The 12,423-nt window shown below is 39.5% G+C and overlaps 1 protein-coding gene across 1 annotated transcript in view; it reads left to right on the top strand.

Annotated features, from left to right (window-relative positions):
• The window catches only part of scap (SREBF chaperone), a 51,283-nt gene extending 39,580 nt beyond the window's left edge, over positions 1 to 11,703 (top strand). The window contains exons 15-23 of the mRNA XM_074683497.1: positions 1,039 to 1,240; positions 1,327 to 1,442; positions 1,573 to 2,101; positions 2,420 to 2,505; positions 3,859 to 3,941; positions 4,329 to 4,495; positions 5,689 to 5,769; positions 6,082 to 6,288; positions 6,370 to 11,703. Coding sequence (XP_074539598.1) covers positions 1,039 to 1,240; positions 1,327 to 1,442; positions 1,573 to 2,101; positions 2,420 to 2,505; positions 3,859 to 3,941; positions 4,329 to 4,495; positions 5,689 to 5,769; positions 6,082 to 6,288; positions 6,370 to 6,615 — 1,717 coding nt within the window. The 3' untranslated portion in view covers positions 6,616 to 11,703. The remainder of the gene's footprint in view (positions 1 to 1,038; positions 1,241 to 1,326; positions 1,443 to 1,572; positions 2,102 to 2,419; positions 2,506 to 3,858; positions 3,942 to 4,328; positions 4,496 to 5,688; positions 5,770 to 6,081; positions 6,289 to 6,369) is intronic.
• The last annotated feature ends 720 nt before the right edge of the window (positions 11,704 to 12,423 follow it).

Here is a 12,423-nt window from a genome sequence, read left to right as displayed (position 1 = left end):
GCAGCCCCAGCTGAAACATGACATTAGGAAGATGGAAGGAAATTTTCAAATAATTCTTTAGATTTAAATACAGGACATATATTGATCATTCAGGGCTTATTTAAAGCAGTAAAAAGTGTAGAATTATTTGTTATTTACAGAATTGAGCTAGAGCAAACGGTTAATTTTCTGCAGATTTTCAAAGAGGACGTGTGAATAAACGAAATGTGGACGGCAGTCTCACACAAATCCTCCTTCTTTCCCGCCGGTTTTTGATACATTGCTGACGTCACGTGTGATACATTCAGGGGCCGTCGGAAATTAGAGAATCTGACGAAAACACCACTTTTTACAGCTTTTGAATAGGACAACTGTTTGTAAATGCCAGGCATTTGAAAATAGGTGCGTTTCTGAACCCACATGCAGTTTTGGGATCCAGAGACATTATTCTAGTTTCAAGCAAATTTTTGAGCATACTTTTCTTGTTCCATAGGCAGATTTCTTTAACTTGTTACAAGCAATTCAGACCTCATTTTTGTCTTTAAACGACTTGAAATAAGACATTTTTCTGGACTGACCAGTGAGTTGGTCCTACTTTAATGATATACTCCCTTTCAGCAGACTGTCTGCTACAATTTGGTGTTAGTTGCAGGTTTTTACAATAATTTGTTTCCTGACAGTGTTGTAAATGATGATGACCCAGTACATATTTCATATTCTGGATCTTAGTATCCAGAATAAAGCCAGGATCTGGATCATACTCTAACATCTGTCAGAAATTATGGTGACCTTGTCTTGTGTTGTATTGCAAAGCAATCCGACCATTTATGGTGGAGTTATATACACATGTGTTGAAAACAGCCCTATCTCACAATGATAAAGAATCCTTTAAAAAAGTCCTGGATCCAGACGGTGATCCAGATCACCTCCAAAATTTAATCACTTCTTCTTTATCCCATTTTGAACATTTCCTGAAAATTTCATCAAGATCTGTTTTTTTACTTAAACACTAAATTACTAAATTTGGACAACCCCTCTTTTCTGATTTCTGTCCTGCAGGGTTGCAGCTCTCGGCCTGGCTGCCGGCGTCCTCCTTGTCCTCCTGCTTTTCTGCCTCTACCGCGTCCTCTGCCCACGAAACTACGGGCAGAACGGCATCCCTCACGGCCGCAGACGCCGCGGGGACCTGCCCTGCGACGATTACGGTTACTCGCCACCGGTCAGCGAGATCTCACCGCTGCTGCTCAGAGGCCACAGCATGGTGAGAGAAGGATGGAGACAGAAACGGGAGCCTGGGTCTCAAAAATTAGAGAATGTGATTTTGATGCTCTGTGTCTCGTCCTGCAGGACATCGAGTGCCTGGCAAGTGACGGGATGCTGCTGGCCAGCTGCTGTCTGGCGGGACAGATCCGGGTTTGGGACGCTCAGACCGGAGACTGTTTGACTGTTATCCCCAAACCTGGGTGAGATGTCGCGTTTTGATTTCTGGTTTCTTCAGAGCTTTGACGAAGTTTGACCCTAAATTAAAACCCCACAGAGTTTCCAGTAAAAAAAATCCCTGCCTGATTAATCCTGAGTCTGTTTCCTCCTCAGGCTGAGGCGGAGCAGCAGCAGTGGTTGCTGGGAGCAGCGTGACGGCTGGGACTCTGTGGGCGGAGCCACAGACTCTGAGTGTCTGGGCTCTGACGCCTGCAGCGACGGTCTGTTGGAGGAGGACGGCTACCCGCTGAGACGCCGCACCGCTCCCACACGCCCCGCCCTCTTCAACGACCAACCCGACCTCACGCCGCTCATCGACACCAACTTCACCTCCACGCCCCCCTCCCACCTCCTCTCCACCCCGCCCAGAGCGGGCTTTGACTTCGGGGGTCTGGTGGAGCGGGCCTACATGGAGCACGAGCCCCCGTCGCCCTCCACGTACCCGTCTCCTTCCTCCACCTCCTCCTCCCCGCCCACAGGGGCCCCGCTGCAGAGGAGGCCCAGCTTCGGGGACATGGCGGCAGCTTTGCCTCAGGAGAGGCCGTCCACGTCGGGGCCACAGGCGGACTGGGAGAGCTCGGTGTGGGCCATGGAGCTGAGGGGGAACCTGATCGCTGCTGGGAGGAGCAGCGGGAAGCTGGAGGTGAGTGAGGAACGGTTCTCGCTTTGTGTCACAAACTTTATGTCACAGAAAAAGCTTCTTGTGTTTGCACCAGGCTGTTTTTTTCTTCAAATCATCTGACTAATGGTGAAGTTTTCAGTGTTATCTGCTCTGTGTGTATTTTAAGACGTCTAACAGTCGTTTTCAACAATGAAACATCTCTTAATCTGGACATTTGATAAGATTTGAAGTTTTTGGAACAAGTTTAGAGATGTTTTGTCTCCTAAAATAGTGAAAACAGTGCAGTGAAACTTTTTAACTTTTTTATTTTACAAACATCTGATGTCCTCCCTGTTCCAGTTGTGGGATGCAGTGGAAGGATCGTTGCGCTGCAGTAATGAAGACGGAGTCTCTGGGATCACGGCTCTGGCCTTCCTCAACAACAGGTGAAACCAACACAGTGTTTCCTCTTGGACCGGACTGACTTTTGTGTTTTATAACAATTCCTGGTTTGTGAATCCTTTACTCAAGTACAACCTTATAAGATGCTCCAGGGTCCTAATTTTCTTACAGGCGCTTTTCTTATTGCCTATATCAGGGGTCTGCAACCTTTACTTTCACATGAGCCATTTAGCCTAGACTCAGCTGGATTAAAGCCCAGTTAATTTACACAAATCCCAGTTAAGACTAGGGAGTTAGTGTACAAAATTCTATAAAATCTAGTGAATAATTAACTAAACAATACATTTTTCGAATTTATTCAAATATGCATGTGCTATCTAAGTTTTTCATTTTTAATAAATTTGCAATTTTTTTTTATTTTTTTTTAAAGAAGAAATTTAGAAAATTAGTGAAATCCTAGAAAAAATGTCAGGAATTTTTTAAGAGGTGTAAAGACAAAAATTGCATAAATCCCCACAAAAAAATACAGCAATTGAAAAAAATGTTCAAAGATTTTTTTTTAATTTGAATCTAAAAATTTGGCCAACATTTAAGGAGATTTTATTTTGAAAAAAGAAAATGCAAAAACTAAAAAAATCTTTTTGAAACTATCCATATTTTGCAAAGATTAAAAAAAATCGAACTGTTAACACCTGAAAAAAATTGAGTCATTTTAGAAGTTACAAAAATATGCAAAAATTAAAATATTTGAAATGTAAAATCATAAAAAATTGAGTCGTTTTAGAAATTCCAAAAATATGCAAAAATTAAAAAATTAAAATTTAAAATCATACAAAAAAATTCACTTGTTTGAAGAATTGCAAAAATAAACAAATTTTTTTAAAAAAATGAAATGTAAAATTATGCAAAATTTTAATTGTTTTAAAAATTTTGAAATTATGCAAAAATTGAAAAAAAAAAAAATGAAATTCTAAAAACTTCTAAAAAAATTGAAATATTACTTGAATTTGGTAACATATATTGATAATATTGCTCAACTTGTGCTGCATATTGCAGATCCTTGGCATTTAGCTGTAGAATTTAATGTGTGACTCTATTATGGTAAATTTATGAGATTAATCTCTTGGATTAATTGAAAAATAAATAAATGTATAAATAAAAAACATGGCCCTTATCCTTTGTTGTAAGACTCTGATCCTGCCATTAAAAAAGAAAACAAATATCCTGACATATTTGTCCACAATGCCCCCTATTGGAGAACATTTTCCTTGAGCTGAAGCAAAGTTTGTGGAGGTTTCAGCAGCTGTTGGATCACCTGCAGCTTCATGGTGTCTTTAATTCCTATCCATTAGAGCTAAAGGAAGTAAAAACTGACTTTTCTTAATCTTTCTCCTCAGAATCGTGGCGGCTCGGCTGAACGGGTCTCTGGATTTCTTCACTGTAGAGATCAACAAACCTCTGTGTCTGCTGCAGTACAGAGGTGAGGATCAGTAACATGATGGAAATGTTTTTGTCTGAGCGTCTTTCTGATCTTCAACAACCTTCAGGTGTTTTATCAGAGTGAAGTAATTGACGAATGAATCATCTTTGGTGAAAAAATTACTTTCCTCATCTCAAGAATGTAGAACATCCAATACTTCTTAGGCTTTAGACTGATTTTGTCTGATAAAACAGAAGTTTTGCTTGTTTCCTGGTGTAAAATCTACCAAATATTAACAAGAATATAATCTTTAGGTTAGAGGAATTTAAAGATATTCATAAACCCAGGTGATTCAGGTGAAACAGAGTGGAAACAGAGCATATATTAAATTGAGGATGCGTTGACGTTAAGAGAGACCCTTTAACTCCTCCTCGTCTCCTCCTACAGGCGCTCCTGGGCGAGGCAGCGTGCCTCCTTCTCCCTGTTACAGCAGCGAGGACGTGATCAGCTGTCAGCTCACGCGCTCCGTTCAGTGCGCTCACCAGAAGCCCATCACTGTGCTGCGAGCCGCCGCCGGGAGGGTCGTCACGGGCAGCCAGGACCACACTGTCCGGGTAAAAGACTTTTCTGTGGTTAAAGCTTACCTGATGTAAAAAATCAGTTTCAGTTCAGTTTAAGCTTAACATTAAAACTGTTCTGGGACATTGTTATTCTTTAATGTCTCTCTTCCTGATTTTAATTTAAAAAAAAATACAAGACATGCTTTTTTTTTGATCGCGTTCATCTCTGCGCTCCATCCTTTGATTCTTTCCATGATCTCCGTCGTCTTTTCTCACGATGGCGCCGCTCTTTCTCTCTGAACTACGGCGACACATCCTCAGTTGGAGCATGAGCTGCCTGAACTTTTCTGATTTGCAGCGTCTCTCTGTGTCTCTGTCATCTCACATCTTCTCCTCATATCCATGCTGAGCTCTCGTCCAAAGAGCACACCCCTCTCATCTACTACTAGTTTATGAGCAGGATTTTGAAAAACGTAATTTACTTCTATAGATGCAGCCAATGATTACAATCAAAAAGAGGTCCATAGGCGTGACATTGCAGTGGCATGCGAGAGTCAACAAAAACACGTTTTTTTGTAGCTTAGGTAAAAATGAATTTTGATTTCACTGAAGCTGCTTCAGCCTGACGTATTATTATAGAAAAGAGAACTTTTTGGACAAGATGCCCTGACTTAGGTTTTATTCAATCACTGATAAAAATGTGGATTTACAGATCTTCACCATAGTCTGTATAAAACACAGATGTAGTCTTCCCGATGTCACCCGTCTGTTTCTGAAATGGAAATTGAAGCAGATCGGCTACTGCAGCCATACTGGTAGTGCCAATTTGACTCGGACAGGAGATGTTTTTTGAACCAGGCTGTTTTGTCTTGGTGTGTTTGTGACTTCTGGTACTTCCAGAGCCAGCCCCAAGTGAACACTTGAGAAACAGCAGATTTTAGCACTTCAGCATTGTCTCATATTCTTAGACGGGGGTTGCTGCTTGAGCTTCTCTTCTTTGTGTATTCATTGGATTAGTCATCACTACAATGTTATAATGTCCTAGAATTCAGATTCTTTATTTGGGGACCTTAAGCAGATATGAGATTAAAATGCGATTAATTAGATTAATTAATTACAAATCCTGTAAAAAAAATTAAATTAAAAAAAAAATTTAAATCGACTGACAGCACTAGAATTTTCGTTTTATTTATTTATTTTTGCTTGTTTCTGTTTTTTATGTGTTCAAATTCTCAAATCTTTTTCAGATCTATCGTCTGGAGGACTCGTGTTGCCTCTTCACCCTGCAGGGTCACTCTGGAGGGATCACAGCCATTTACATAGACCAGGTCAGAGATGAACCACCTTTTAATTCTGTTCTGTAGTCTCCTTTACTATTTGTAAACACTTAAATTAATTTATTTATATTTTATTTATCTATTTATTTTCCTTTTTTTGTATCTAATCCATGTTATGACTGTTAAAAATCAACAGACAGAGGAAGAGAAAAAAAAGGAAAAATTTAGTCTAAGATGTATTGAATAAGTGATATGACGATGCAATATTTCAACAAAGTAAAAAAAAAAAAAAGAAGTATCTAACGAGTTGTTTTAACATATAAAAGTTAAGTTTAACAGTTTCTTGCTCTTGTGTTTCCCCAGACGATGGTTTTAGCAAGCGGCGGGCAGGACGGCGCCATCTGCCTGTGGGACGTCCTCACAGGAAGCCGCGTCAGCCACGTTTACGGTCACCGAGGTGACGTCACCTCTCTGGTCTGCACCACGTCCTGCGTCATCAGCTCAGGACTGGATGACCTCATCTGTATCTGGGACCGCAGCACGGGGATCAAACTCTACTCTATACAGCAGGTACGTACGGCGGCGCCGGAAACCAGACGCTGCAGGAACAAAACCTCAGAGTACGTTTTAACCACCTTCTCTCTCCTACAGGAGGCGGGATGTGGGGCCAGTCTAGGTGTGATCTCAGAGTCTCTTTTAGTGACCGGGGGCCAGGGCTGCGTCTCGTTCTGGGACCTGAACTTCGGGGACCTTCTGCAGACGGTTTATCTGGGGCAGAGCAGCGACGGGCAGGGCGTGCGGCAGCTCCTGGTGCTGGATAACGCCGCCATCGTCTGTGACTTCGGCAGCGAGCTCAGCCTGGTGTACGTGCCGTCTGTGCTGGAGAAACTGGACTGAGGCGGGTGATGAAGATCCTCCTCCTCTTCATCAGTTGAGACTTTTTGGGGCTTTTTTCCGTTGAGGAGCAAAACAAACAAGCGCCGGACTGATTGTTGCCGCGTTTCCTCGGAGTTACCGGTTTGTGCTTTTTTTTCTGCGTGTGTGCGTTTCTTTCGTGGCTCTGCCCTCGATGCTGCTGACGTGGGCGGGGCTTCACTGTGTCCTCGCCCACCCTGAGAGGAAGATAAACTGTCTCCTTTATTTTTTAAATATTCCTGCTGCCTCTTGCGCTGAACGGCGGAGCTGCAGCCGCAGCGAGCTCAGCGGTGAGACGTTAACGCTCGATGAATGAATCAGGACGAAACCTGCTGAGAACAAAAACTGTTTATTTCTGTGTGTGTGTGTGAGTGTGTGTGAGGGAGAACAGATGATTACTGTACAGAGCTGTTTTTATATGTATAAATCTATTATTTATTAGTCAAACTTTTTGGAATAACACTTTGTTTATGACGCGCTAATCCCGGCTCTTAAAGAGAAACACGATGTGGAGATGTAAAGGTAGGGTTAGCGTCAGCGGAGTGGGGGGCTGGGCTGATGAAACGTGTTTGTTTTACTGAACTGGAAACTTTGAAGTGTTGTTTTGGAGTCGAGGGCCTGCAGGCCTCTGATTCTGGGGTTACTGATGCTGTACGGGGGGCCCCAGTGGCCCCTACGCCCTGCGTGCTACACCTTCATCAGGCTACCTCCATTGAATACTGACGTCATGTTTACAGTGACTGAGTTTTTGCATTTTGTGCCCTCTAGAGATTTTATTTTGAAATCCCTGTTCACCGTTAAAGGCTTCACCTTTTCTAATCCACACACACTTTTTAACTGCGTCACACACTCAGAGGACTTCACTGTGCTGTTGGTGTTCACTTTGAGGAGTTTGTCTTTAATCCTGCAGAGCTTTTTCTGCAGAGAAAAAACAGACGAACAATGATCATATTACCCAGAAGCCCCTCTTGTTTACAGCTGCCTCTTTAAAACTTTAATTATTTATCCCAGTCCATAAGCTCAGGGGTCTGCAACCTCTGATTTACCTCCACAATTAAGACGATTCATTAGGGGTGGGAGAAAATTGATACTTTATGATTCTTTCTCAAAAAATTGATTTTTTTCTGAATCCAAAGTCTTCATTTCAGTCTTTGTTTTTAAACTGGACTGGAAAAAAGTTCCCACTTTTCTCCAGCAGAGGGCGAACTGTTTCTCTCTGACTCACGTGATGTGTATTTTATGGGAAAATATGGCTCCTGATATAGTCTGTAGAGATTATCATGTAACTTTTTTTACATGGGCTGGTGTTAAAAAAACAAACTAAAAATAAAAGAAAAAATAAATATCCAAGAATTGCAATTTAAATTGAATCGACACCCCAAAAATTGTAATATTGAATCACGTATAGTGTAGTATATCATCCCAGCCCTACAATACAGTGTATAAAAGTTAACACATAGTTAAAAATATACAGATTATTTATTTAAATAAGAAGCTTTCTAATTTTTTAAATTGTAGAAGTACAAAATAAACACTAGAATTAAATAAAATATATTTTATTTAATGTCAGTGTCATCAACATCTACAAGTGGTCAAAAAGCCGCAGGTTGCAGACCCCTGTACAAGTTAATAAAACGCAAAACTTGGTTTATTTTTACCTGTTACCCACAATTTTTCTGTGCTTAAATCCTTGATTTAAATCTTGAAGAAAAACACATTATTGTAGATTTTTATCAGGTGTTATTATTTCCTGTTCTTAAATTTTTCAGCCCACTTTAGCATGAACCATAGACTGTAAAAAAAAAAAATGGACGTCCTCTTGCTTGGCTCAAAGTGAGGTCTCCACAAAAACTGCTCCCCCTGGTGGCTGGCTGCAGTATAGGTCAAAAAATCTATCTCCCCAGTCATTCCAGATGGGCTGTGGTCAAACTTTTGTGTGCTGTAGGATGTGATGATATTATTTGGCTGCGTTGTGTTTAAGTTCTTCTTTCTTTTTTCCTGAAAAGTTTCATTTTCATTAGTTTTTCAAGGTTTCAAAAAAGCGGTTTGACCTCTCGTTTAATGATGATTGACAGCTGATGTTCTTGAGTAGTATTGAAATTTGTCTGGAGGGAGAGCACAGACTTACAGCGGTGTATCACGTTCACTTTTGAATAAAAAAATGCTCCTGTTTTTACAACATAACTATTTTGTAAAAACAGAACATAGTAGAAAGATAGTATCTTACAAAAACAGGAAAATTTAAGATAAATATTTTCTTTTTCTTTTTGTTTTTTACAAGATAATATCTCATCAAAACAGAAACTCAAAAGTAAATAAAAAATCCTGTTTTTATAAGATAGTGTTGTTGTAAAAACAGGAGTTTTTTTTTTTTTCTTCGAGTGTCTGCAACACGCCACTGGAGAGAAGAGATTAGACTTTAAAAAGAAAAAATGAAATGATCTTTCTCTGTGAATCCCTCATCGTCTCTGCTGTGCAGACTCTGGCTGCCAATGGCGGCGCCTATGACGGGAGTATTTTGTCTTCACAACCGTACGATGGTAGAAGGCGGAGCCACACTGTCCTTTCTCTCTACAGTCTATGGCACAAACCAACAAACTCCAGAAATGTAAAAATAAGATGATCTCAGCTTGAAAACTTCACACCAGGAAGATGAGCTTGACTCAGGCTTCTCTGACTGCTCTGATAAACTAAAAGTTTGGGAAACAACAAATCTTAAACTTCTATAAATTAATCCTAATGATGGAGGATTTTAGTTTAACCTGTTAAAACCTAAAACACCTGCTAGAAACAGTCTTCAAAACCTCAACATAGGTCGCATACAACGTCTTACAACCTTCAAGTTTTATTGAAAAATAAAAATCTTAGAGTCAAATTTCACTAAAACCTTTGAGACATCTAAAACCTCCTTATCTCTCCTTTTCACCTCGACACGTTTCGACCGCAGACTTCCTGTAGACTTCCTCAGAAGAACGGCGTGGTGTGATGACTGGTCTGTCAGCTGATGGTTAAACTTTCCGTGGCCCTTGTGGTCAGTTTTGAAATGAGTCAGCTCAGACTGCTCAAGAGAAAAAAAATCACACCATAGACTGAGAAAAAAAAGACACACTGTCGACCAGCAGGGGGCGTGTGTGAAGTCGAAACATGTCGAGGTGAAACAGAAATCACTCTGAATGAGTTATAAAAACTTTTTTACTCTAATAAAAAGTTTCTGATCAATTAAACCTTTTTAGGTAAGATCAGATATCACTGATAGATCTATTAGACACAGTTCTACGCTCTTCTATTTTCACTAAATCATGAAGGAAGATAAAAACTCAGCAGTTTGGAGATATTTCTCACTTCTTTCACCCAAAACTCTGAGGTCAGCTAGAAATATCTGCAAGTTTAAGTCCTGACTTATCCACTCACCTCACATTTCGGCATTTTTAATCCAATAAATATAAGAAACAACCCTGGTTTACAAAGTTAGAAAAGCCTGAAGCCACCAAATCATGATTCTTAACCTTAAATGAAGAAATAGAGGACGTTAAATGAATGCTGGGATCAGATCAGATCTTTATCAGCTGATACTAAAGCCCAGATTTCCGTCTTGGTATCAGGATTTAAAAGTTGGGTGGGTGCAGCCCTGATGTTAATTTTACTTTAGTTTATTCATTTTTCCTGGTTTTCCTTAAAAAAAAAATCCCTCAAAATCTAAATCATTCACACTTTATTTGATTTCTTTGTCCAGTTTGAACATATCAACCAGAACCCGTGCTCACTGGAGCCGGTCTTTCTGTCCTCGTCTCTCTGAGGCCAGGCTGGAAGAAGCTCTGCAGGTTTAAGACTTCCACCAACACCACACAGAATGTATCCCCTCTTTAATCCTCCAGCGTTGGTCTGCTGCAGCTTCAGTCTGAATGTTAACCCAGCGTCACATCACGACACTAACCCCATGCACTACTTCCTGTCTGAGGCTCGCCGACACCTGTGGCACTTTGGCAAACGTCTGCTCACTCGTAGGGAAACGTGGTCTTAGCGGACTAACAGGAGAACTTCACACCTGCAGGCAGCACGAGGAAACACGCACACTGCAGACTGGGTGAGCTGGAGGGTCCCTGGTCTGGTCTGGTCTGGGAGCAGTTCCTGCAGGAAACAAGCAGCTGACAGCGAGTGAGGAGTGATGGAGACGAGTAGCTGCTGCAGCTGCTTTGAAACCAGACCTCTCAGTGATGTTACCTGTTAATTTATTAGCTTTGTGTTTTTTATTAACGATAGTTTGAAGCTTTAGAAACAGGGAAATGTAGTTTTTTATCTTGGTTTTGTAGCTAAAGTGGAACAAAGGGGGGATGGTCTTACTTTGTGGTGGAGAGTTGAAACGAGACTTTGAAATCTGCTGAGCTGAAACATGAAGACATGAAGAGTGTTTAACTTTTTTTACTCTAAAGTGTAGATTAAAGAGTATAAACAAAGCATGGAAAGTACTGAAAAGTGTGTTGGTTGGTAGGTTGGTCTGTTATTTCTCTTTTAAGTGGAGCCACATTCGTCAGGAACATGTTTTTGTGGGATGAGCAGCAGAGCTGAGTTTGTGAATTGCGCCAATGAAGCATTTGCCGAATCTTCTCTGTCGATGCCAAACAGCTGATTTCTGCTGTTGATACATGTTTGTTGTTGTTTGGTGGTTTAGAAAGATCTGACATGTTTCCTTAGACTTTGATCATCTGATTCACCAATAATGACAGCAAAAGAAAATAATCAGTGGGGGAACAAGCTGGCGGAGAAGATTCAGCAGCTTTTTCATACAAAGCTCTGCAGCTCATCAAACAAATCAATTTTTTTAATTATTATTATTATTTTTTTTTTAATCTATCTAATTTTTAGAAATGTGGCACAGTTTAAAAGTAAAACAGGTTTTCCTATAGAATAAGATTTATTTACCATTAAGCTTTGTGACAACATAAACAAACCTACCAAACACACTTTTCCTAACTTTTTGTGCTTAAGTTTAGACAAGTTTTGTTGATATCAACTCTCAAAAAAATAAGGGTAAGAGAAAAATTCACATGTTTTGTTAAACAATTTAAAGGAAAAAAGATTTATTTATTTTTTTCAAATTTGACCAAAAAAGTGTTGTTGTTGTTTTTTTTTTAATTTAACCCTAAACAAAGTTGTTGTTGTTGTTGTTGTTTCAAATTTGGCTGGTTTAAAAAAAAAAAAAAGAGAGATGTTTTTTTTTCTATTTTTCAAATTTGACAAAAAAAAAAAGAAAAGTTTTTTGGGGGGGTCAAACTTGGAAAAAAAAAAATTTCAAAAATTTATTTTTTATTTTTTTTATTTTTTTATTTAACAAAAAAAAAAATTTTTTTGTTCTTTTATTCAAATTTTACCCAATTTTATTTTATTTTTTTCAAATCTGATAAAAAAAATAATAATAAAAATAAATTCTAAATTAAGGATTACAATCTGGTTCAAAATTAAATCCTTAATTTTAAGTGTTTATAAACTTGGATAAAGAAAAAGTTCCCACTTTTCTCCAGCAGAGGGTGAAATGCTTTTTCATGACTATCCAATAACATGATGCCAAATCCCCTGATTAAACCCTACAAACTGACTCACTTGAAATATGTGAATTTTCACTTTTTCACATGGTCTGATGTCAAATAAGAAAACTACAAATTGCAAAAATCAGAAAAATTAAAGAATTGCAACTGAATTATACTCCAGAAATCATCAAATCCCCCACACTGGCCAACTTCAACTTGAAGTGCAGGATTTTAGTCTTTCTGACTCCAGAAATCAAGAAAGAAT

This window comes from Halichoeres trimaculatus, unplaced genomic scaffold (genome assembly GCF_033239565.1).
Source record: "Halichoeres trimaculatus isolate MK-OKI-2021-1 unplaced genomic scaffold, fHalTri1.1 fHalTri1_scaffold_12, whole genome shotgun sequence".
Lineage (NCBI taxonomy): Eukaryota > Metazoa > Chordata > Actinopteri > Labriformes > Labridae > Halichoeres > Halichoeres trimaculatus.
Note: the sequence above shows the minus strand (reverse complement) of the source record. Positions and strands in the feature narration are given on the sequence as shown.